At 41.8% G+C, this 22,436-nt stretch overlaps 1 protein-coding gene across 6 annotated transcripts in view; it reads right to left on the bottom strand.

The window, feature by feature from the left end:
- Positions 1-3,769: 3,769 nt before the first annotated feature.
- The window catches only part of LOC140736730 (calcium-activated chloride channel regulator 1-like), a 71,921-nt gene continuing 53,254 nt past the window's right edge, over positions 3,770-22,436 (bottom strand). For 5 of the 6 annotated variants that reach the window (XM_073062605.1, XM_073062606.1, XM_073062607.1 and 2 more), the window contains 4 exons: positions 11,581-11,833; positions 8,721-8,888; positions 6,657-6,884; positions 3,770-4,501 (listed from right to left, as the gene is read on the bottom strand). In XM_073062605.1, coding sequence (XP_072918706.1) covers positions 4,029-4,501; positions 6,657-6,884; positions 8,721-8,888; positions 11,581-11,833 — 1,122 coding nt within the window. In that variant the 3' untranslated portion in view covers positions 3,770-4,028. The remainder of the gene's footprint in view (positions 4,502-6,656; positions 6,885-8,720; positions 8,889-11,580; positions 11,834-22,436) is intronic. The other variant, XM_073062609.1, reaches the window with a different exon arrangement.

Below are 22,436 nucleotides of genomic sequence, written 5' to 3'. Positions count from 1 at the left end.
CATGTTTCTGACATGGGTTTATCCACTTCTGCGATGGGTATTCTCCAGAGTTAGAAACATAGGAACATAGAGAACCTACAGCGCAATACAGGCCCTTCAGCCACAAAGTTATGCCAAACATGTGCTTACCTTAGAAATTACTAAGCTTACCTATAGACCTCTATTTTACTAAGCTCCATGTGCCTATCTAAAAGCCTCTTAAAAGACCCTATCATATCTGCCTCCAACATCGTTGCCGGCAGTGTCATGGTCCAGTCCGTGAAATCTGTATTCCAGTTCACGGTCCGGTCCAAGTTCCTTATTCCAGGTTTCCCGGTTTTCCCCAGTTTCTGTTGAGGCAGCTGATTCTCATTTGGGCTGGCTTCATAAATAGCTTTAGGATTCAGCCTCTGGCTGCTGGATTGTTCCTGTCCAAAGCCCCTGTCTGTATCCCTTCCCTTCACCCTCCTCCTGGAGCCTTGCCTCGCCTTGACTCCCCTGTAACCCTTGCCTTCTCTGCTGTCAAGTTCAACCACCAGAGCAAGATAAGGAATTGTCTTTCGTTGTTTTGAACTCTCTCTGTCTCCACACCTTCTCCAGGTAGGTCTGGCCGTTTTCCGCTACCTGGTGTTGGTACTGTCTTTGTGTCCTCGCTTTTGCTAGGTAGTTCCGGCTGTTTGCCGCTACCTAGCATTGAGAACTGTCTGTGTTCACGCCTTTGGTAGGTAGGTCCAGCCATCTGCCGCTACCTTGTGTTTGGAACCATCTCGTTGTATTCTGCATTCTGTGTAGTGAGTCCCAGCCCTACGTCCTGTACCCTAGGAGAGGTTCTGGCTCTGTGTTCTGTGTAATGAATCCTGGCCCTACATCCTGTACCCAAGTAGGGGTCCTGGCTCTGTGTTCCATGTTCCTGTCTCTTCCTCGACCAAGACTCTGTGTTTCTGTCTCTTCTTCAACCAAGTCAAGGCTTCGGGGTCATGTCCAGTCCTAGCCACGTCCTAGCACCTTGTCCTGTCCAAGCCATGGCTCTGTGTTCTCATCTTGTCCATGTGCATTGCCCAGCCCAGGAGTACCTTGCCCAGCCTGGTGCTGGCGTTCCCTCGTCCTGTCCAGGAGTCTCACATCTGGTGGTGTTGCCTCTCCTCATCCTGTAGCCATGTCATGTCTTTGCCGAGTTCTGGAGTCCAAGCCTGAGTCAAGATCCAGGTTCTGGGTCCTTATCCAGTCTCTGCCTTGGAGTCCAAGCCCAGGCTTCTAGTTCCCAGTTCCACATCCTGGTTCCACTATCCTAGTCAAGTCCTAGCCCAGGCCTGGTGTCCTTGTCTCATCCAGGGCCTGTGTCTTGTTCAGCGTGGTTTCTACCCCACTTCCCTTGCCTTCTGACACACCTGGTCCTTTCCCTAATACGTCAGTGTCTACGTCTTGCATTTGGGTCCATTCCCATCGCCCCCCCCCCCCCCTTATGACAGGCAGCCCATTCCATGCACTCATCACTCTCTGAGTGAAAAAACTTACCCTTGACATCTCCCCTGTACACACTTCCCAGCACCCTAAACCTGTGTCCTCTAGTGGCAACCATTTCAGCCCTGGGAAAAGCCTCCGACTATCCACACGATCAATGCCTCTCATCATCTTATACACCTCTATCAGGTCACCTCTCATCCTCCTTCACTACAAGGAGAAAAGGCCAAGTTCACTCAACCTATTCTCATAAGCCATGCTCCCCAATCCAGGCAACATCCTTGTAAATATCCTCGGCACCCTTTCTATGGCTTCCACATCCTTCCTGTAGTGAGGCCACCAGAACTGAGCACAGTACTCTAAGTGGGGTCTGACCAGGGTCCTATATAGCTGCAACATTACCTCCCAGCTTCTAAACTCTATTCCATGATTGATGAAGGCCAATACACCATATGCCTTCTTGACCACAGTCAAAGTGTGCAGCTGCTTTAAACTTGGACCCCAAGATCCCTCTGATCCTCCACACTGCCATGAGTCTTACCAATAATATGATATTCTGCCATCATATTTGACCTACCAAAATGAACCACTTCACACTTATCTGGGTTGAACTCCATCTGCCACTTCTCAGCCCAGTTTTGCATCCTATCAATGTCCTGCTGTAACCTCTGACAGCCCTCCACACTATCCACAACACCTCCAACCTTTGTGTCATCAGCAAACTTACTAACCCATCCCTCCACTTCCTCTTCCAGGTCATTTATAAAACTCACTAGGTGTAAAGGTCCCAGAACAGATCCCTGAGGCTCTGCACTGGTGACTGACCTCCATGCAGAATATGACCTGTCTACAACCACTCTTTGCTTTCAGTGGGCAAGCCAGTTCTGGAACCACAAAACAGTGTCTCCTTGGATCTCATGCCTCCTTACTTTCTCAATAAGCCTTGCATGGGGTACCTTATCAAATGCCTTGCTGAAATCCATATACACTACATGTCACTGCCTGTATCTCGGCATCCTCCATTCTCATCCTTTTCTTTATCAGATCATTCTATAACCTTGCAATTTTGTTCACCGAGGTTCATTGACTTCTCTGGCTCAAGGCCCCAAGCAGTATATTTGGGCCTAAGACAACTTCTTTGTTCTCTCCCAAATCAGCCTAGTTTAAACCAGTTTAGCCAGGTCAGCCAAACATTGGCTCATGTTAAGCCACTGGTGGTTCTTTCTACAAACCTGCCATTTTTTCATAATTGAACAAATAGCTTCTTGTTGGGAAATAGTTTCTCATTTAAATAATTGTCATTTCCTAAGATTAACCTAATTATACTCAGTTACACAAACTTCTGGTAATCTCTCAATGAAATAGGATATTCTTACCATTTCAAATAAACAATTTGCAAATATGTTCCTTTATTTTCTAATCTCCTCCCTATTTTACTTAATTTCTTGTTCTTAGATTATAGTTCCTCTCATTCCCTTTTCATTTAGTAATTTATTGCTGGTTTGTTCTTTCTTTTGCATGTAAAGCTTCCCATTTTAGGAAGGATGTGGAAGCTTTCGAGAGGATGCAGGGGAGATTTACCTGAATGATGCCAGAATGTGGAGAATGATTAATGAGGAGAGTTTTAATGAACTAGTGCTTTTCTCTTTAGAGAGAAGGATGAAGAGAGGTGACATGATAGAAATGCCCAAAATAAGAGCCATAGATCATTTGGACAGCCAGAAACTTTCTTTTCCAAGGATGTAAATGGTAAAAACAAGGGGCGTACCAAGGGTGTTGGAAGGAAAATACAGGGGGATATCAGAGGCAGGTTTATTTTTACACTGAGTGTTGGGTGCATAAAACATGCTGCCAGGGATAGTGATAGAGTGACTAGCACCATTTAATATACTCTTAAAGGGAACATGGATGAAAGTAAAATGAAGGATGAAGCAGGAGGGGAAAGTTAGATTGATGTTGGAGTAAATTAAAGGGTCAATACACACCTTGGGCTGAAGGCCTGTATTTTGCTGTTCTGTTCTATGATCCAGGCTATAATGTTCCATGAATAATTTTCCCTGACCTGACCTGTGGTCAGCTGACCTCTCCATCCTCTGCTAGGCCTCCCTTTTCAACTTTTCTTCTTGAATATCATAGATGCATCTATGGTTACGTTAAGTGGCTCCACTTAATTATAAATGATTGCTGCTAATGGTGACAAAGATGGAATATTCAATGTGTAAGACAAGTATCTGAAGTTTCTATAGAGACTCAACAAGCTCCAAAAAACAATCTTCATTATGAACTCCAAAAAGGTGGTATCAGAAAATGAATAAAATAATGCCACCAATTCAGAAAATATTGTTTTTATTGATACAGAGCTCCAGCAGGATTATTCAATGATACAGATTCTACCCCAGTAGAAAACCACATCCTCCTCCAAAAGCAGTGTTTCCAATCTAAAGCATCTGATCAACACAAGAAGTTAGGCAACAAATTTGGACAGGATATACAAAGAAGGTCTTCCATTTGTCTGGGAATGATTATAGATATCTCAGAAAATCTTCAATTTAATCTGCAACAATAATACCTCAGAATAAAATAAAAGTTCAACAGCTGAATTTTCTGTATGTTATTGTCGCTACTGGAAATCTCTTTTTGTATTTCTTCTCCACAATATAATAAATAATCCCAATAATCAAACATACAATTACTGCCACTACTACTGCAATCCATATACCGTGCAGAACCCGTACTTTATTGTCCTCCAATTCATCAGGCAAAGGCACAGAGAAAGAAGTACTGGCAACATTGGACACCCGTTCATCAGGCAGAGGCACAAAGAAAGAAGCGCTGGCAACGTTGGACATGTCGGAAGACTGATTATTTTCATCATAAGCACATAGAGCAAAATAAAACGTGGTAGTGTTTTTAAGTTCTGTACTTCCAATGGCAATTGTAAATGTTTCCTTGGAGCCAAATGGTTGTGGTTTCAAACTTGTCACATTAACCTGTTCAGCTCCTGAGAAACTGTCCCGTAGCTGCAGCAGTTTCTCACTCATTCTCATCTCATAGTAGGAGGCTGATAAAGAAAAGAAATACTGTAAGTGATTGCATTGACATATTGAATGGTATCGGGTAGATGTGAGAATGTGGTGAGTGCTTATGCAGCTGATCGATTGTGCGGTAAATTAATTGGGCTTCCTGTGTGCAGAAAGCTCTCTCTTTTTGTGCGGGCTTTCGAGTGCATATGTTTCCATCTTGGCGGGCCAAGTTCGCTTCTCCCACATTGGAAGTTGCCCACTATGTGCAGTGGCTAACATGACTCAGTAAAAACATTTAGTCAGTTGTCATTGTTTCTCTGTGCATACATAACCACTTATGACTAATTTGCCTACTTCGATATCATTCCGCAACTTTTTAAATTCTTGTTTCAATGTCCTGGTAAGCAACTTAAGATATTTTGCATTCAAGTGAAGTTGTCATTACAAATCAGAACAATGTAATGCAGTTTAATTTTGAAACCTTATCTGTTCAATTATTTCTATTCCAGTTCAATATATTCAGACTAGATTAACTTTATTTGTCACATGTGTATTGAAATATCAAAACATACAGTAAATGTGTCATTTGTGTCAAATCAAATCAGCGAGGATTGTGCTGGGTAGCCTGTAAATGTCGTCACGTAGCATCCCCACAATTCCCTGACCCTGACCACATGTCTTCAGAATGTGGGAGGAAACTGGAGCAGCCAGAAGAAACCCACACGGTCACAGGGATTACATACACAATCCTTACAGGCAGGACTGGGAACTGAACCTTGATCAGTGATCACTTGCACTGTAAAGTGTTGGGCTACCTGCTGCACCACAACACAGGGAGGATTCCCTGCCTGTAACAATTCCAGCAGAAAGGGAGGCCAACTGTACCTGCCTTAACTCTCTGGGCCACTGTGTGTCTGTTGGTGTGCACTGGTGGTCATAGACAATGAGTCAGTTTGTGATCTTCAGTACCAGACATTGACTGGAACTGTAGTGTCCCATTGGGATCAGAGTGAACAAAGGCTTCACTCTGTGAGAGCTGTGAAGATGTATGAGAGGGAAGGACATGTATCTTATTCCCTGTGGTCGTTGACTGACTGTGGTCTTCAATACTCACAACATGGTCAGAAAATATACTTCAATAACCTGAGCTCCTGAGTCAGGAGCTGTTGGTAGAAACTGCCATAAAGACCACTACAGATATGCAGCTAAAATTGTCACATTGAAGCTGTGTGTATGAACAGCAGGTGTTGGGAAGCATTCAGAACCTATATTTCCCCACCTGGAATCTATCTCATTGTGAATATGTAAAACGCTTTAAACTAATATGTTATTGAAGATTACTTAAATATAACCATTGAAATAATGCTTCACCACAGGGAATGTAATTCATAATTATGGTTTTGTAACGTTAAACATTTTCTTCAGTTTACACATATAGCATTGAAAGTGATGAGACTAAAGGAGGTGTAGAGTCTGCTGTTATAGGAGGATTACCATAAATCTTTACACCACAAATAATGATATTTGATCTTTAAAAAAGGAATTCTTCTACCATTAGAGCCAGCACAGTAATGTAGTTAGTTAGGAAGCTAGATATGGCCCTTGTGGCTAAAGGGATTGAGGAAGTTAGATATGGTCCTTGTGGCTAAAGGGATCAGGGGGCATGGAGAGAAAGCAGGTAGAGGGTTCTGAGTTGGATGATCAGCCATGATCATACTGAATGGCGGTGCAGGCTCGAAGGGCCGAATGGCCTACTCCTGCACCTATTTTCTGTGTTTCTATATAGTGAATAGTGTAATGCGATGACAATCCAATGACTGGGTTCAATTCCACTGCTGTCTGTAAGGTGTTTGTATGTTTTACCCATAAGCATGTTGGTTTCCTCCAGGTGCTCTGGTTTCTTCCCACACTCCAAAGATGTATGGATTAGGAGGTTAATTGGTCACATGTGAGTAAATGGGAAGCACAGCCTTGTTGGGGTAGAAGGGCCCGTACCATGATGTATCTCTAAATATTTTTATTAAAAAGTAGTTCACTAGCATCACATCTTTTATTTGTTCTTGTTCTTTCATCCTGGGGAATGTGCTTCATTGTGTCAAACCTCAGCTGATCAGCAGATTTCTCAACTGTCTGATCACTTCATTGCTGGGAAGAAAAATTCCATGTAAATTATTAAAATGCAGGAACATTTACCTATTCCTTGATCCATGTCTGCTCCTGGTGCTGTCCACTGCAGCTCAATTTTGTCTTTTTCTATCGTTGCTTGAAGATCTGTGACTTTGCACGGTGGAAAGTTGACAGTAGGTGTACCTTGGGGAATTGAAAGTGCTCCTCCTGATTTGACCCTGCTAAACCTTCCTATTTTAGCCGCAAAATTTTCTTTCCTAACTCGAGGCTTTGGTGGATTTATGTGAATAACACCTACATTGAAGGAAAGAAACTGGAATTGAAATTGGGATTGGTTTATTCTTGTCACATGTGCCGAAGTATAGTGAAAACCTTGTTCATGCAGATCAATTCATTACATAGTGCATCAGGACAGAACAAGGTAAAATAATAATAAAATGTAACAGTTGCAGAGAAAGTGCAGTGCAGGTGGACAATAAGGTGCAAAATAATGCCATAGATTTTGAGGACAGGAATCCATCTTATCATATCAAGTAATCATTAAATAATCTTACAACAGCAGGGTTGAAGATGTCTTGAGCCTGCTAGTACGTATTTCCAGGATTTTCTATCTTCTGCACAATGGAAGAGTGGCAAAGAAAGGGGAGATGTGAAAGGTACCTTCTCCAGAACCCAGATCATACAGAGAGAACCATGGCTGAACCAAGGATACCTCCAGCCCTCATTTTTTTCTGATATTGTCGGGGATGTAGACAGTAGAAGTTCATTGCTTTCTCACAGAGTGAGGGGCAAGGAGACTCTAACAGCCCTCTCCCCAAGGTTATGTTGTTACTGGGGAATAGCAGGCAGAAGGGACACAAGCTCAATGATATTTATTCTGACTTTCTCTCTGATATCCTTTGTCTAAAGTGAAGTATCATGGACGTTGGAAATCTGTATTTGAGGCGGAAACACTGGAAGTTCTCAAAGGATCAAGCAATGCAATGTTTTCTCTACAGATGTTGCTTGAACTGATGAGAACTTACAGGATGTGGTTCTTTTGTCCTTCTCTAGAGCTACCTTGCATTTCCTCTACTTGTTCCATTTTCTTTCCCCGACCTATTCTTTCTCCCTGCTGCTTCATAATTCCATTCTCCATCTCTGCCATCTTATTCTCACTCAACCCATGGCAAGTTTCTGCCGGAAAGTCACAAATTCCTGCCTGTGGCTTGCATCTAAGTTGACACAGAACTGTGGGAATGCCTGCCTGATGGGATTGTACTAGATTAATGATCGGAAGACAATTCGAATCTCATTCAATTTAATTCAAGTTAAGTCAATAAATTTTGAATAAAAAGTGAGTCCCAGTAAAAGTAACAATGATGCTGCCAGATCATCCTGAAACATTACTCTTTCAGTATTGCACTTCAGGACAGGACATCTGCCATCTTTCTGGAACTTCAGGTGTTATTCTACTCAAACACAATGTACTTTTAAAACATTTTTTTATTGTGTTACACAGTTTATAGATAGCATGGAAAGCAAGGCTCCAGTATTTTTAAGCAGATCTCGGGGAACAGGACCAGATGAGTTTAAAGGGATTATGCCAGTCAGTGCCCCAGTGAGTGGATGGGGAGCACAATATATGTCACTGACTGAGTCCAATACGGGACCACTGGCATTTCCAATTAGACCAATAGCATATTTTCAGAGTTTTACCAAAGGATCCAATGTCCGGGTAGCATAGCCTTCACAATGTATAACTTTGGAGTGAAGGAATCCACATCAGCCTGCATGTTGAGGACGGACAGTGACTTACCTGAATACCATCCTATTAAACAGGGTAGGTGGAGGTGTGGGATTCTTCTTGATGATGAGTGACTTAACAAACACAGCTAATAATGCCGGAGGAATGGGCACCAGTTCACAAAGCAAGCATTCAATTCAATGGCTCACTCTGACACTACATCACAAACCAAGAAAGGTTTAAATGGATGTAAACCAATCAAGACAAATGGCACTAGCACAGTCAGCATGGACAAGTTGGGACAAAGTGCCTGTTTGCATGCTGTACAGCTCAATGATTCTCTGACACTGTAATGATAAAACAAACCTGTGTTGTCTTATTGTGAAATGCCAAATATTTATTACCATTTTCTGTGTATCCTGGTATGTACATGGCACTCCCTTCCGTTCTGTTTGCCATCGTGGTAGAACTTTCCTTTCCCTCTACCCGCACCTTGAAATTGTATCTTCCATGTACAGTAGTGTTCAGGAAATACTTAGAGTACACCCCATCATTGCTGACAATATCAGCACCTAAAAGTAAGTAAAGGTGAATGATTTTCAGCTGAGGAGAAAATGCAACACTAATACTACAATTTTTTTTAAAAGCTGCCTATAGAAGCTTCCTACTCTCATCTCATTGGTAGTCTATTATGATGTCCTCGGATCAAGAACAAATTTCAAACTTTAACTGGTTTTATTGCTGTGTAGACTGCCCTAGGTGTGATGCATTGAGCAGGAACAATTTATAGCAACATACAAGAATGGGAATTTTTTACATTAAATTGATATTCCATCACATCCACAGAAACTGTGACAACTGAATGAGTTGCAAAATGATCCCAGATAGACACTATGTGCACACAGAACAAAGACACCCGGCTACCCTGAATATTCATCATCGGTGAAGTTCAATAGCTGATTTATAATACAAGGTGATAAATGAATCTGAATCTGAATCACTTCTGAATCTCCCTGGATGGATCGATGAGAAAGTTTCCAAAAAGCAGTAGGCCGGCAAGTTTGATCTAGTCAATCACAATCCAGAGATGTCTGAAACTAGCAAGTAATTCCTTTATTCTGCTTTTCCTGTCCATATCCATCTTTTCGCATCCAAATTTATTTGCTTTTTTATTTATATGCTGTATAATTCTTTATTTTTATGTAATTTTTTATTCTTCATAATTGTTGAATGTTGGTTTTTGTTACATATCCGAATCAGAATCAGGTTTGTTATCACCGGCATGTGACGTGAAATTTGTTAACTTAACACCAGCAGTTCAATGCAATACATAAACTAGCAGAGAAAAAAAAATAAAATAAAATAATAATAATAATAAATAAACAAGTAAATCAATTATGTATATTGAATAGATTAAAATAATGTGCAAAACAGAAATATTGTGATTTAAAAAAAAAGTGAGGTGGTGTCCAAAGATTCAATGTCCATTTAGGAATTGGATGGCAGAGGGGAAGAAGCTGTTCCTGAATCACTGAGTGTGTGCCTTTGGTAACACATCATCCTGCTTGAAGGTAACAGTAAGAAAATGGCATGCCCTGGTTGCTGGAGGTCCTTAATGATGGACGCTGCCTTTCTGAGACACCACTTCCTGAAGACGTCCTGGATACTTTGTAGGCTAGTACCTAAGATGGAGCTGACTAGATTTACAACCTTCTTTCAGTCCTGTGCAGTAGCCACTCCATACCAGGCAGTGATGCAGCCTGTCAGAATGCTTTCCATGGTACATCTATAGAAGTTTTTGAGTGTATTTGTTGACATGCCAAATCTCTTCAAACTCCTGATAAACTATAGCAGCTGTCTTGCCTTCTTTATAACTACATCGATTTGTTGGGACCAGGTTAGATCCTCAGAGATCTTGACACCCAGGAACTTGAAGCTGCTCACTCTCTCCACTTCTGATCCCTCTATGAGGATTGGTATGTGTTCCTTCGCCCTACCCTTCCTGAAGTCCACAATCAGCTCTTTCGTCTTACTGATATTGAGTGCAAGGTTGTTGCTGCGGCACCATTCCGTTGGTTGGCATATCGTGCTCCTGCACGCCCTCTCGTCTCCACCTGAGATTCTACCAACAATAGTATCGTCAGCAAATTCATAGATGGTACTTGAGCCATGCCTAGCCACACAGTCATGGGTACAAAAAGAGTAGAATAGTGGGCTAAGCACACACCCCTGAGGTGCACCAGTGTTGATCATCAGCAAAGAGGAGATATTATCACCATTCTGCACAATCTTCTGGTTAGGAAGTCAAGGATCCAATTGCAAAGGGAAGTACAGAGGCTCAGGTTCTGTACAGTATTGATCAGGACTGTGGGAACAATGGTGTTTAAAAATGAGCTATAGTCAATGAACAGCATCCTGATATAGGTGTTTGTTTTATCCAAGTGGTCTATGGTCATGTGAAGAGCCATTGACTGTGTCTGGCCTTCTCTTATTGTTGCAATAGACAAACTGCAATGGTTCTAGGTCCTTGCTGAGGCAGGAGTTCAGCTTAGTCATGATCAAACTCTCAAAGCATTTCATCACTGTAGATGTGAGTGCTACTGGACGCTAGTCATTAAGGCAGCTCAGAACTCTTCATAGGCACTGTTGTAATTGTTGCCCTTTTGATGCAAGTGGGAACTTCAGTGAGAGGTTGAAAAATTGTCCTTGAATACTCCTGGCAATTGGTTGGCACAAATTTTTTGTGACTTATCAGGTTCTCCATCGGGGCCTGCTGCCTTCCGACTGTTCAACCTTCTTAAAGATATCCACCTCTGAGACAGATATCACACAGTCACTGTGTAAAGCAGGGATCTTCACAGCTCGAGTGATAGTCTCCCTTTCAACACAGCATAGAAGGCATTGAGCTCATCTGGTAGTTCAATTACTTCATTGGCAACCCACCAGTAAGCCTGGCACTGGACTCACTACTATGTACAGTGATGAGACGGATAGTCTGTCTGACATTCAGGCTTGTTTAGATCTTTGCATTTGACATCTTGAGGTCAAATAAATCAGCCAGCACAACACAGCACATTGAAGTCTTGTTCACAATTTGATCGGTCATCTATAGGTTAAATAGGTCTCCTGGTGGCTGCCAATGGTAATTTGACCTTTACCCACCCAGTTTACTCTACATCAATAGATCTCCCCCAAACTTTTACTTATGTTCACTACATCATTATTAATTTCACAACAGCTCCAAGAGAATTGTATACAACTTACCTGTACCATTATCTGAAAGCTTCACTTGTTCTGTATGACCCGTGGGTTGTTCAACAGTGATTATCACACTTGCAGATAAGACTGGTAAAAATCCTTGGGAGACTTTCACATAAATAACCACTGGAACCTTTTTGGTGATTTTTGTGCTGACTGTGACGGGGGGAACATTCTCATCCGCTGATTGGGATGTTACTGTAACTGTTACTTGCTGCTGTTTTCCGGGATTCCCGATACTGTAAGTCCAATTTCCTTCCTGGAAGATGATTATGGTTAGTCCTATGATAATCAAAGGCAGGAATAACGTCTCAATGAAATTTCAAATTATTGATACTGGACATATAGAAGAATGATTATCTCTGTAGGGGTCCATTGAGAAAGTTGTGCTGAGTCATTATATTCTGCTCTAAGATACTACAAGATCATAACACATAGGAGTAGAATTAGGCAGTTTGGTCCATTGTCTGCTTTGCCATTCCATCATGGCAGATTTATTATCTCTCTCAACCCCATTCTCCTGCCTTTTCCCATATCTTTTGATGTCCTTACTAATGAAGAATCTATCAGCCTTAGCTTTAAACTTACCTATTGACTTGGCTTCACATCATTCTGTGGCAACGTATTCCATAGATTCACCACTCTCTGGTTAAAAAAATTCCTACTCATCTCTGTGCTAAAGGGACATTCTAATTTCTTGGTTTTGAAGGAAATTGGTGCAACCACTCAAAGCCCAATACTATGTCTCCACCATGACAGGTAGAAATGGGTAACTTTGGATAACAGGGCTCTGAGAAAGTTATATTGGACAATTCCTGTACAGTGGATACAATGGATTACAGAATCATTGATGACGTCCAGCTGTACCATCGGCAGTGAGAAGAGGCTCATCATCGAGTAAGTACAAGATGCCGTGCAGGATCTGTACAGCCGGCAATTCCTATCTATCACCAACATACCTGCAATATGAGAATTATGTACTAGGCAGGAAAATCCACCATCATAGCAAATAACATGAAAATTGGCAAATTTTCAATTCTGGACTGAGTGAAACAAGTTTGACTTCATCTGCAGAGACCCAACTGACAGGTGGGATCAATTTCATCTACTTAGGCCATCAGAGCAATGATGCACCTCATACAGAGGGTGTAGCCTTCATGATGACACCAGAAGCACATAGAGCAATGATTGCATGGGAAGCCGATAGTTCCAGAATCATCACTGCTTGGTAGCAAACCAAGCACAAGAAGATAACAATTAAAGTTATCCAATGTAACATGCCAACAAACAATGCTAATAAAGAAGACAAAGACAAGTTCTAAGACACACTCAGTGGAGTCATCAGCAGAAGAAAGGAAAAAGACCTGACCATTGTCATGGGAGATTTTAATGCCAAAATATGCTGGTGATGAGGAAACACAGTCTCAGAGAAATGTACGACAATTGGAAACAATTTGCTGAAACTTGTGCTAACTTTAAGCTAGATATTGAAGGAAGCTTATTCCCTAAAGTACAATCCGAGCTACTTGAAAGGCAAAAAAAACTGTTTAGAGATTTGTCCTCACACTTTCCAACAGGTTTGAGGCACTTGAAGACCCTGAGAACAAAGATGAATGGTCTGCTGTTATAAAGGCAATAAATGAAACTTGCAGGGAAGTGCTGGGAAAAAGGACATTTGAGCACAAAGAGTGGGTTCTGTGAGGAATGAGGGAAACAATCAGTAAGTGAGAACACTAAAAGAAAAATGCAATAGAAGCAGAACGAGGAGCAAGGAAGTGGAGGCACAGAGGGAGCATGACAGAGAGCACAAGGAAGTAAAAAGAAGCATCAAGACGGACAAGAGTGTACATAAACACCCTTGCATTCCAAGCTGAAGAAGTCTCAGCAATTGAGAATATGGAAGAATTGTAAGTACTATCAAGTAACTAGCTAGCAAATTCAACCAGATCAACTCCCAAGAGAAGGATAAAGATAGAAATGTCCTAAAGAAGATGAACAAAGTCAACATAGGGCATGTAGATAAAACCATCCACTGTTGGTCCAAGCAGTCAGCCTCCATGCTACAGGACTGCCTTGATAACGTTGACTAGAATGTCTTCCATGATGAGGATGTCCCTGGAGTCACGAGTTTCATCTAGAAGTTCATCAAGGATGTTGACACCCAGAAATCAGTCAGGGTCTATCTAAACCAGAAACCCTGGGTCAGCAGTTCTATGTGAGCAGCATTTACTGTGTGACACAGAGACACAGTGACAGACACACTTACATTGCCGGTAATCAGCAGGAGATCAAGAAGTGCAGCTATAACCTGTGCAAAGTCATCAAGGCAGTGAAACAACAACACAGACAAGATCCAGACACAAGTTTTTCCAACAACACACACAGCTTATGGCAAGATCTGCATACCATGGCAGACTTCAAAGCTAAACGCAGTGAAGTTTCCAACATTGCTGCCTCTCTCCCAAACAAGCGAAATCTTTTTTATGCTTGATTCAATGTCACCAATACTGAGGTCCTGAGAAGACCAGCAGATGATATGACTGGCAGCTTGGACATCTCTGAGGTTGAAGTACTGAGGAGTTTCCAATGAGTGGACAGTCACAAGGCTGCAGGACCGGACCGCATCTCAGGGCGGGTACTCAGGATGTGCGCGGCACAGCTGGCAGGTGTGTTTACAGACATTTCTAATCTCTCCCTCTCCCAGTGTAGAGTGCCCTCCTGCTTCAAAACATCCACCATTGTCTCAGTACCTAAAAAGACCAAGGTTGGGAGAGCTATTTTGCTACACTGGAAAGAATCTAACCTGCCTACTGTTTTCTATTGGCTCTCCTGCATTATGTCAAATCGAAGCTTGGTGAAAAATAGAAGCCGGACGTTTGATACATCCTTTAATTTTGAACAAGTCTGGTGATGCTTTATTCAATATTTTCACATGATTTAATTTATTTTAATTTATTTATCCATGAAGGTTCAGAGATGACTGGAAGGATGTGTTTTTTTCCTCTCTCTTTTTTTCTAATTTTATCCTCAATTGGACTGCCCAATCTTTCTTTTTCTTCCCTTTTTTTTTCCTTTTTTTTCAGTTTAGTTAGTGGGATTTTTTTCTTTATCAATAAAATTTCCAATCGTTTTTTTTATGATTGCTATGAGGAGTTGTAGGTTTTTTTTGACCATTGTATATATAACAGCATAATATTTTACCTATTTGATTTTGACATTATATACTTTGTTTTTACTATTGCTGTTTATATGTCTTTTATATTATCTACTTGTTAAACTCCTCTTCTGATTTGTATATTCTTTATTTGAAAATCAATAAAAAAGATTGAAAAATGAAATGAAATGAAAGACCAAGGTAACATGTCTGAATGACTGGCGTCCTGTCACACTCACCTCAATAATAAGAAAATGCTTTGAGAGGCTGGTCAAAGACGATGTCTGCAGCATGCTGCCACCCACACTGGACCCCCTATAATTCGCCTACCGACACAAGAGTTGACACAATGGCCACAGCTCTACACACCGTCCTTACACATCTGGAAAAGAGGGATGCTTATGTGAGAATGCTGTTCTTGGACTACAGTTCAGCATTCAACACTATAATTCCCTCCAGGCTTGACAACCAAGGACTTCACATGGTCTATACGCACTAAATGCATGGTGAAAAAGGCACAACAGTGCCTTTTTCACCTCAGATGGTTGAGGAAGTTTGGTATGGGCCCCCAGATCCTAAGAACTTTCTACAGGGGCACAATTGAGAGCATCCTGACTGGCTGCATCACTGCCTGGTATGGGAACTGTACTTCCCTCAATCACAGGGCCCTGCAGAGTGTGGTGCGGACAACCCAGTACATCAATAGAGGTGAAATTCCCACTATACAGGACATTTAGAGAGACAGATGTGTAAAAAGGGCCTGAAGGATAATTGGGGACCCGAGTCACCCCAACCACAAACTGTTCCAGCTGCTACCATCTGAGAAACAGTACCGCAGCACAAAAGCCAGGACCAACAGGCTCCAGGATCCACCAGGCCATCAGACTAATTAACTTATGCTGACATATTGTATTTCTATGTTATATTGACAATCCTGTTGTATATACTATTTATTAAAAATTACTATAAATTGTACATGCATATTTAGATGGAGACATAACATAAAGATTTTTACTCCTCATGTATATGAAGGATGTAAAAAATAAAGTCAATTCAATAGTTCAAAGAGCTCCTGAACAGATAACCTCCCTGGAATCTCTTTTAATTCCAGGAGCACCTTCGGGTTTGGATGTAAACTGTGCCAGGCCATCAATGAAGAAAGTCATCCAGCCAATCAAGATGCTAAAGTCAGGAAAAGCATCTGGCCCAGGCAGTGTACCACCAGAGGCTTTGAAGGTCGACGCTATCTTTCAGCAGATATCTTATACACTTTGTACTGCAACATTTGGGACAAAGAAGAGATGCCATAAGAGTGGAAGAAAAGTCACATAATCAAGCTTCTGAAGAAAAGTGACCTACAAAACTGTAAAAACAACAGAGGTATATCCTTAGTGTCTGTGGTCGGAAAGGTGCTAAACAGAATTATTCTGCAATGACTTCAACAAGCTGTTGACATAATACCAATCAGTCTTTAGGAAACTCTGCTCCTGCACAGACCAGATAGCTACCTTAAGGATAATCCTTGAACAGTCAATTGATTGGAATACTTCTCTTTATTTCACCTTCATTGACTAGGAGAAAGCATTCGATAGCTTAGACAGAAATACTCTATGGAAAGTTGTGAAACATTATTGAATGCCACAGAAATTTATCAATATCATCAGGAACTCCTTCAACATGTCATGCAAAGTCTTACATGCAGGACAACTGTCAGAAAGCTTCAATGTCAACAATGGGGTGAAGCAGGGATGTTTGATGGCTCCTTTCCAGTTCTTTCTCCACCATGCTGGGTCTAAGACCAAGTATTGATAAACAAAAGTGATGAAGATAAACTGCACCAGCAATAGACCCACAGTGATGAGAGATACAATCATGGAAGAAGAGATTTCCTTTGTCTATCTTGGAAAAATTTTGAGTATATGTGGTGGAACAGATGAGGATGACAAAGCCGGGATCAACAAGGCCAGAGTAGTTTTCAACATCTTGAAGAAAGTGTGGACATAGAGAGTCATATCAAGGAAATGCAAAATCAAAATCTTCAACTCAAATGTTAAAGTAGTGCTCCCAGATGGCTCTGAAATCTGGAGAGCAACAAAGAGAACACTACAAAAGCTGCAGGCTTCATCAACCAGAGCCTGCGAAGGATCCTAAACATCACATGGATTGAGAAAGTAACTGACTGTGAGAAAACACCAACCAGGGATCCATAGAAGTACAAATATGCAAATAAAAATGGAGGTGGATTGGTCATACCTTGAGAAAGCCAACCATCAGCAACACCAGAGAGGCATTAAAATGGAATGCCTCTGAGGATAGACATAAAGACCAAAATTAGGCAATAGGAACACTCCTGGTCCACCCTCGAGAAACTGGCTCAGAACAGAGGGTGATGGAGACGGGAGGTCACCAAATGCTCCACTGGAAATAAACGAAGGCATTCCTATCAGCTTCACCCTATTTTAACTATTTAATATAAAGGTATATAATTCAGATTTTTTATTATGTATTGCATTGTAGTGCTGCTGGTGATATTGAACCTGATTGTGATTCTGATTTTGATTCTGATCAAATTTCTCTTTAATCCCTTTCTCCTGCCTTCTCCCTGTAACTTTTGACACCCTTAACGATGAAGAAACCACTAACCGCCAATTTAAACATACCCAATGACTTGGCCTCCACAGCTCTCTGTGACAATAAGTTCCATAGATTCACCACCCTCTGGATGAAGAAAGTCTTCCACATCTCTGGTTGAAAGGGATGGCCTGTACTCTGAGACCATGCCCTTTGGCCCTAGATTCCCCCTTTATCTCTTGTATATTCCTATGGTGGGGAATCTAAGAACAGAGGACACTTTATAGAATGGAGATGTAGAAGAACTTCTTTATCCAGAGAGTGGTGAACCTGTGGAATTCTTTGCCACAGGCAGCTGTGGAGGTCACGTCTTTCTGTATATTTAAGGCAGAGGTTAATAGATTCTTGATTGGTCAGGGTGAGAAGGGATATGGGGAAAAAACAGGAGACTAGTGCCGAGAGGAAAATTAGATCAGCCATGATGAAATTTAGGAGCAGACACTCTGGGTCAAATGGCCTAATTCTGCTCCTGTATCTTATGGTCTATTGAAAATATTCTCTCCAAGCTGAGTAGGCTACGGTCAATTATGGAAAAACCTGAACATCCTCTACATAGCACCATCCAGAGACAGAGAAGCAGTTTCAGCGACAGGCTGCTATCGATGCAATGCTCCTCAGACAGGATGAAGAGGTCAATACTCAACAATGCCATTAGGCTTTACAATTCAACCGCCAGGAGTAAGATATGTTAAAGTGCCGGGGTTGATTGTATTTAATGTATTTAAGTAAACTACTTAAGAACTTGTTAAAAGCTATTATTAATGCTTTTGGAGAGAGTGATTTAGATGCATATCATATTTTTACTGTAAGTATTGTATGTAATTAGTTTTGCTACAACAAGTGTATGGGACATTGGAAAAAATGTTGAATTTCCCCATGGGGATGAATAAAGTATCTATCTATCTATCTATCTACTCTATCTAGGCCTTTCGATATTCACTATGTTTTAATTGGATCCCTGTTCATTCTTCTAACAGACCCAGGGCCATCAAATGCTCCTCATGTACTAACCCTTTCATTCCCGGGATCATTGCCGTAAATCTCCTCTGGACCTTTTCCAATGCCAGCACGTTCTTTTTTAAATAAGTGCCCCAAAACTGCTCACAATGTGGTCTGACCAATACCTTAAAAATTCTCAGCATTACATCTTCGCTTTTATATTCTAGTACTCTTGAAATGAATGCTAACATTGTGTTTAACTTCCTCACCACTGACTTAACTTGCAGTGTAACCTTCAGGGAATTTTGCAAGTTCATTTGCACCACTGATTTCTGAAGTTGCTCCTATCTAGAAAATTGTCTTTGCTTGTATTACATCTAATGAAGTGCATTAGTGTACACTAACCTACGCTGTAAATTTCTCATCTAAATTCACTTTGATCTAAGCTCTCTATTTGTTGACCACACTGCTACAGGGAATAAACAACATTCTGACTACATTATGAATGGCTGTCAGGTCACCCCCCTGACCTTCTGTGCTTCAATGAGAACAAACAGAGCCTATCCGATCTCATTTTGTGACAGAAGTGCTCCATTCCAAGCAGCATCCTGGTGAAATCTCTTCGACAGCCTGTCTATTGTTTCTATGTCCTTCCTGTTTATAGTTCAAAGTTAACTTCTCATCAAAGTACACAGAAGTCACCTTAGTATAACCTTCAGATTCATTTTCGGATATAGACCGTAAATTCAAGAAACACAACAGAATCAATGAAACATCACACCTAACAGGACAGACAAACAACCAATGTGCAATAGACAACAAACTGTGCAAATACAAAGATAAATAATTATAATAATAATAAATGCAGAAGCCACAAATATTGAGAACATGATATGAAGAGTCCTTGAAAGTGAGTCTATAGGTTATGGAAACAGTTCAGTGATGGGACAAGTGAAGTTGAGTGAAGTTATCCCATCAAATCCAAGAGTCTGATGGTTGAGTGGTAATAATTTTTCCTCAATTAAAAAAGATGTGGATCCTCAGGCTCTTATACCTTCCTCCTGATAGTAACAACAAGAAGAGAGTGGGGCAAGGGTGTGGGGGGTGGGGTGGTGATCCTTAATAATGGATTCTGCTTTCTTGTGACAGTGCTCAGTGTAAATGTGCTCAAAGGTGAGAAGGGCTTTACCCGTGATGGACTGGCTGTATCCACTACTTTCTATAGGATTTTCTGTTCAAGGGCATTGGTGTTTCCAAACCAGGCCGTGATGCAACCAGTCAATAAACTCTCAAATAATCTATTGAAAATTTGCGAAGTTTTGGATGTCATGCTGAATCTTCACAAACTTCTAATGAAGTTGTGCTTTCTTTGTAATTGAATCTATATGCTGGTGCCAGGATAAATTCTCTGAAATAATAACACCAAGTTATCTAACATTGCTGGCCCTCTCCACTATAACTTCCAAAGGAGGACTGGCTGATGAACATCTAGTTTCCTCTTGCTGATGTCAATAATCAGCTCCTTACTACCTGACATTGACTGAAAGGTTGCTGTTGTGGCACCACTCAGCCAGGTTTTTAATATCCCTTCTAAACGCGAGTTTAGTGAGAGTAGCTGCATGGGCAGTGTTTTAGAAACATAGAAAACTTACAGCACAATACAGGCCCTTCTGCCCACAAAGCTGAGCCAAACATGTCCTTACTATAGAAATTAATACGGTTATCCATAGCCTTCTATTTTTCTAAGTTCCATGTACTTATCCAGGAGTCTCTTAAAGACCATATTGTATCTCCCTCCACCACCGTTGCCAGCAGCCCATTCCATGCACTCACCACTCTCTGTATAAAAAACTTACCCCTGACATCTCCTCTGTACCTACTTCCAAGCACCTTAAAGCTGTGCCTTCTTGTGTTAGCCATTTCAGCTCTGGGAAAAAGTCTCTGATTATCCATACGATCAATGCCTCTCATCATCTTATACACCAGGTCACCCCTCATCATCCAACACTCCAAGGAGAAATGGCTGAGTTCACTCGACCTATTGTCATAAGGCATGCTCCCCAATCCAGGCAAAATCCTTGTAAATCTCCTCTGCAGCCTTTCTATGGTTTCCACATCCTTCCTGTAGTGAGGCGACTAGAACTGGGCACAATAGTCCAAGTGGGGTCTGACCAAGGTCATATATAGCTGCAATATTACCTCTTGACGCCTAAACTCCTTGATGAAAGCCAATGCACCATATACCTTCTTAACCATGGAGGCAACCTGCATAGCAGCTTTGAGTGTCCTATGGACTTGAATCCCATGATCCCTCTGATCCTCTACACTGCCAAGAGGGTTTCCATTAATACTATATTCCGCCATCATATTTGACCTACCAGAATGAACCACCTCATACTTATCTAGGTTGAACTCCATCTACCACTTCTCAGCCCAGTTTTGCATCCTATCAATGTCCCACTATAACCTCTGACAGCCCTCTGACCTATCCACGACACCATCAACTTTTGTGTCATCAGCAAATTTACTAAGCCATCCCTCCAATTCCTCATCCAGGTCATTTATAAAAATCATGAAGAGTAAGGGTCCCAGAACAGATCATTGAGGCACACCACTGGTCATCGACCTCCATGCAGAATATGACCCGTCTTCAACCACTCTTTGCCTTCTGTGGGCAAGCCAGTTCTGGATCCACAAAGCAATGTCCTCTTGGATCCCAAGCCTCATTACTTTCTCAATAAGCTTTGCATGTGGTACCTTATCATATGCCTTGCTGAAATCTATATGCACTACATCAACTACTCTACCTTCATCAACGTGTTTAGTCGCATCCTCAAAAATTTCAATCAGGCTCGCAAGGCATGACGCGCCTTTGACAAAGCCGTGCTGACTATTCCTAATCATATTATGCCTCTCCAAATGTTCATAAATCCTGCCTCTCGGGATCTTTTCCATCAAGTTACCAACCGCTGAGGGAAGACTCACTGGTCTATAATTTCCTGGGCTATCTCTACTCCCTTTCTTGAATAAGGGAACAACATCCACAACCCTCCAATTCTCCGGAGCCTCTCCTGTCCCCATTGATGATGCAAAGATCATCACCAAAGGCTCAGCAATCTCCTCCCTCACCTCCCACAGTAACCTGGGGTACATCTCATCTGGTCCCTGTGACTTATCCAGCTTGATGCTTTCAAAAAGTTCCAGCACATCCTCTTTCTTAATATCTATATGCTCAGGCTTTTCTGTCTACTGTAAGTCATCTCTACAATCGCTGAGATTGTTTTCCGTAGATAATGCTGCTTTGTACTGTGTATGTGATGTGGGAAGTTTGGAAGACCTCCAGTCTCCCGGATAAACACATCTGCACAAGGTGCACTGAGCAGCAGCTCCTCTGAAGAAGCATTAAGGCAATGGAGCTGCAGCTCTATGACTTACAACTCATACAGGAGAATGAGGAGATGACAGATAAGAGGTACCGGGAGGTAGGTGACCCTAGACTGCAGGAGACAGGTGACTTTAAATTCTATTGAGGCGGATGACCTACCAGGGTAACCATAGTGACTGGGCCTCTGTCAATGAGTCTGGCACTGTGGCTCAGAAGAGCAGAGAGGTGAAGAGGACTGCAGTTTTGATAAGAGATTCCCTAGTCAGAGAAACTGAGATGTGGTTTTGTGTGCGTGATAGAGACACCCGGATGGAATGCTGCCTGCCTGGTGCCCGGATCAGAGATGCCTTGGATCAGGTTCATGGCATTCTCAAGGGCAATGATCAGCAACCAGAAGTTCTGGTACATATTGGTACCAAATGACATAGGTAGGCAAGGTGAAGAGGTCCTGAAGAGAGATTTTATGAAGCTAGGTAGAAAGCTAAGAAACAGGACTTCCAGGATGGTAATCTCTGGATTGCTGCCCGTAAGGATAGGAATATGACAATTTGGCAGGTGAATGCATGGCAGATGAATGGTGCAAGGGACAGGAGTTCAGATTTATGAAAAACTGGGATCTCTCCTGTACAACTTGTACAAGAGGGCTAGGTTACACCTGAACCGGAGGGGTCCAATATCCTTACGGTCAGGTTGGCTGGAGTTGCTTGGGAGGGATGAAACTAACTTGGCAGAGGGGTGGGAACCAAAGTGATA

Source organism: Hemitrygon akajei, chromosome 12, assembly GCF_048418815.1.
Source record: "Hemitrygon akajei chromosome 12, sHemAka1.3, whole genome shotgun sequence".
Lineage (NCBI taxonomy): Eukaryota > Metazoa > Chordata > Chondrichthyes > Myliobatiformes > Dasyatidae > Hemitrygon > Hemitrygon akajei.
This window is presented reverse-complemented; position numbering and strand designations above follow the sequence as displayed.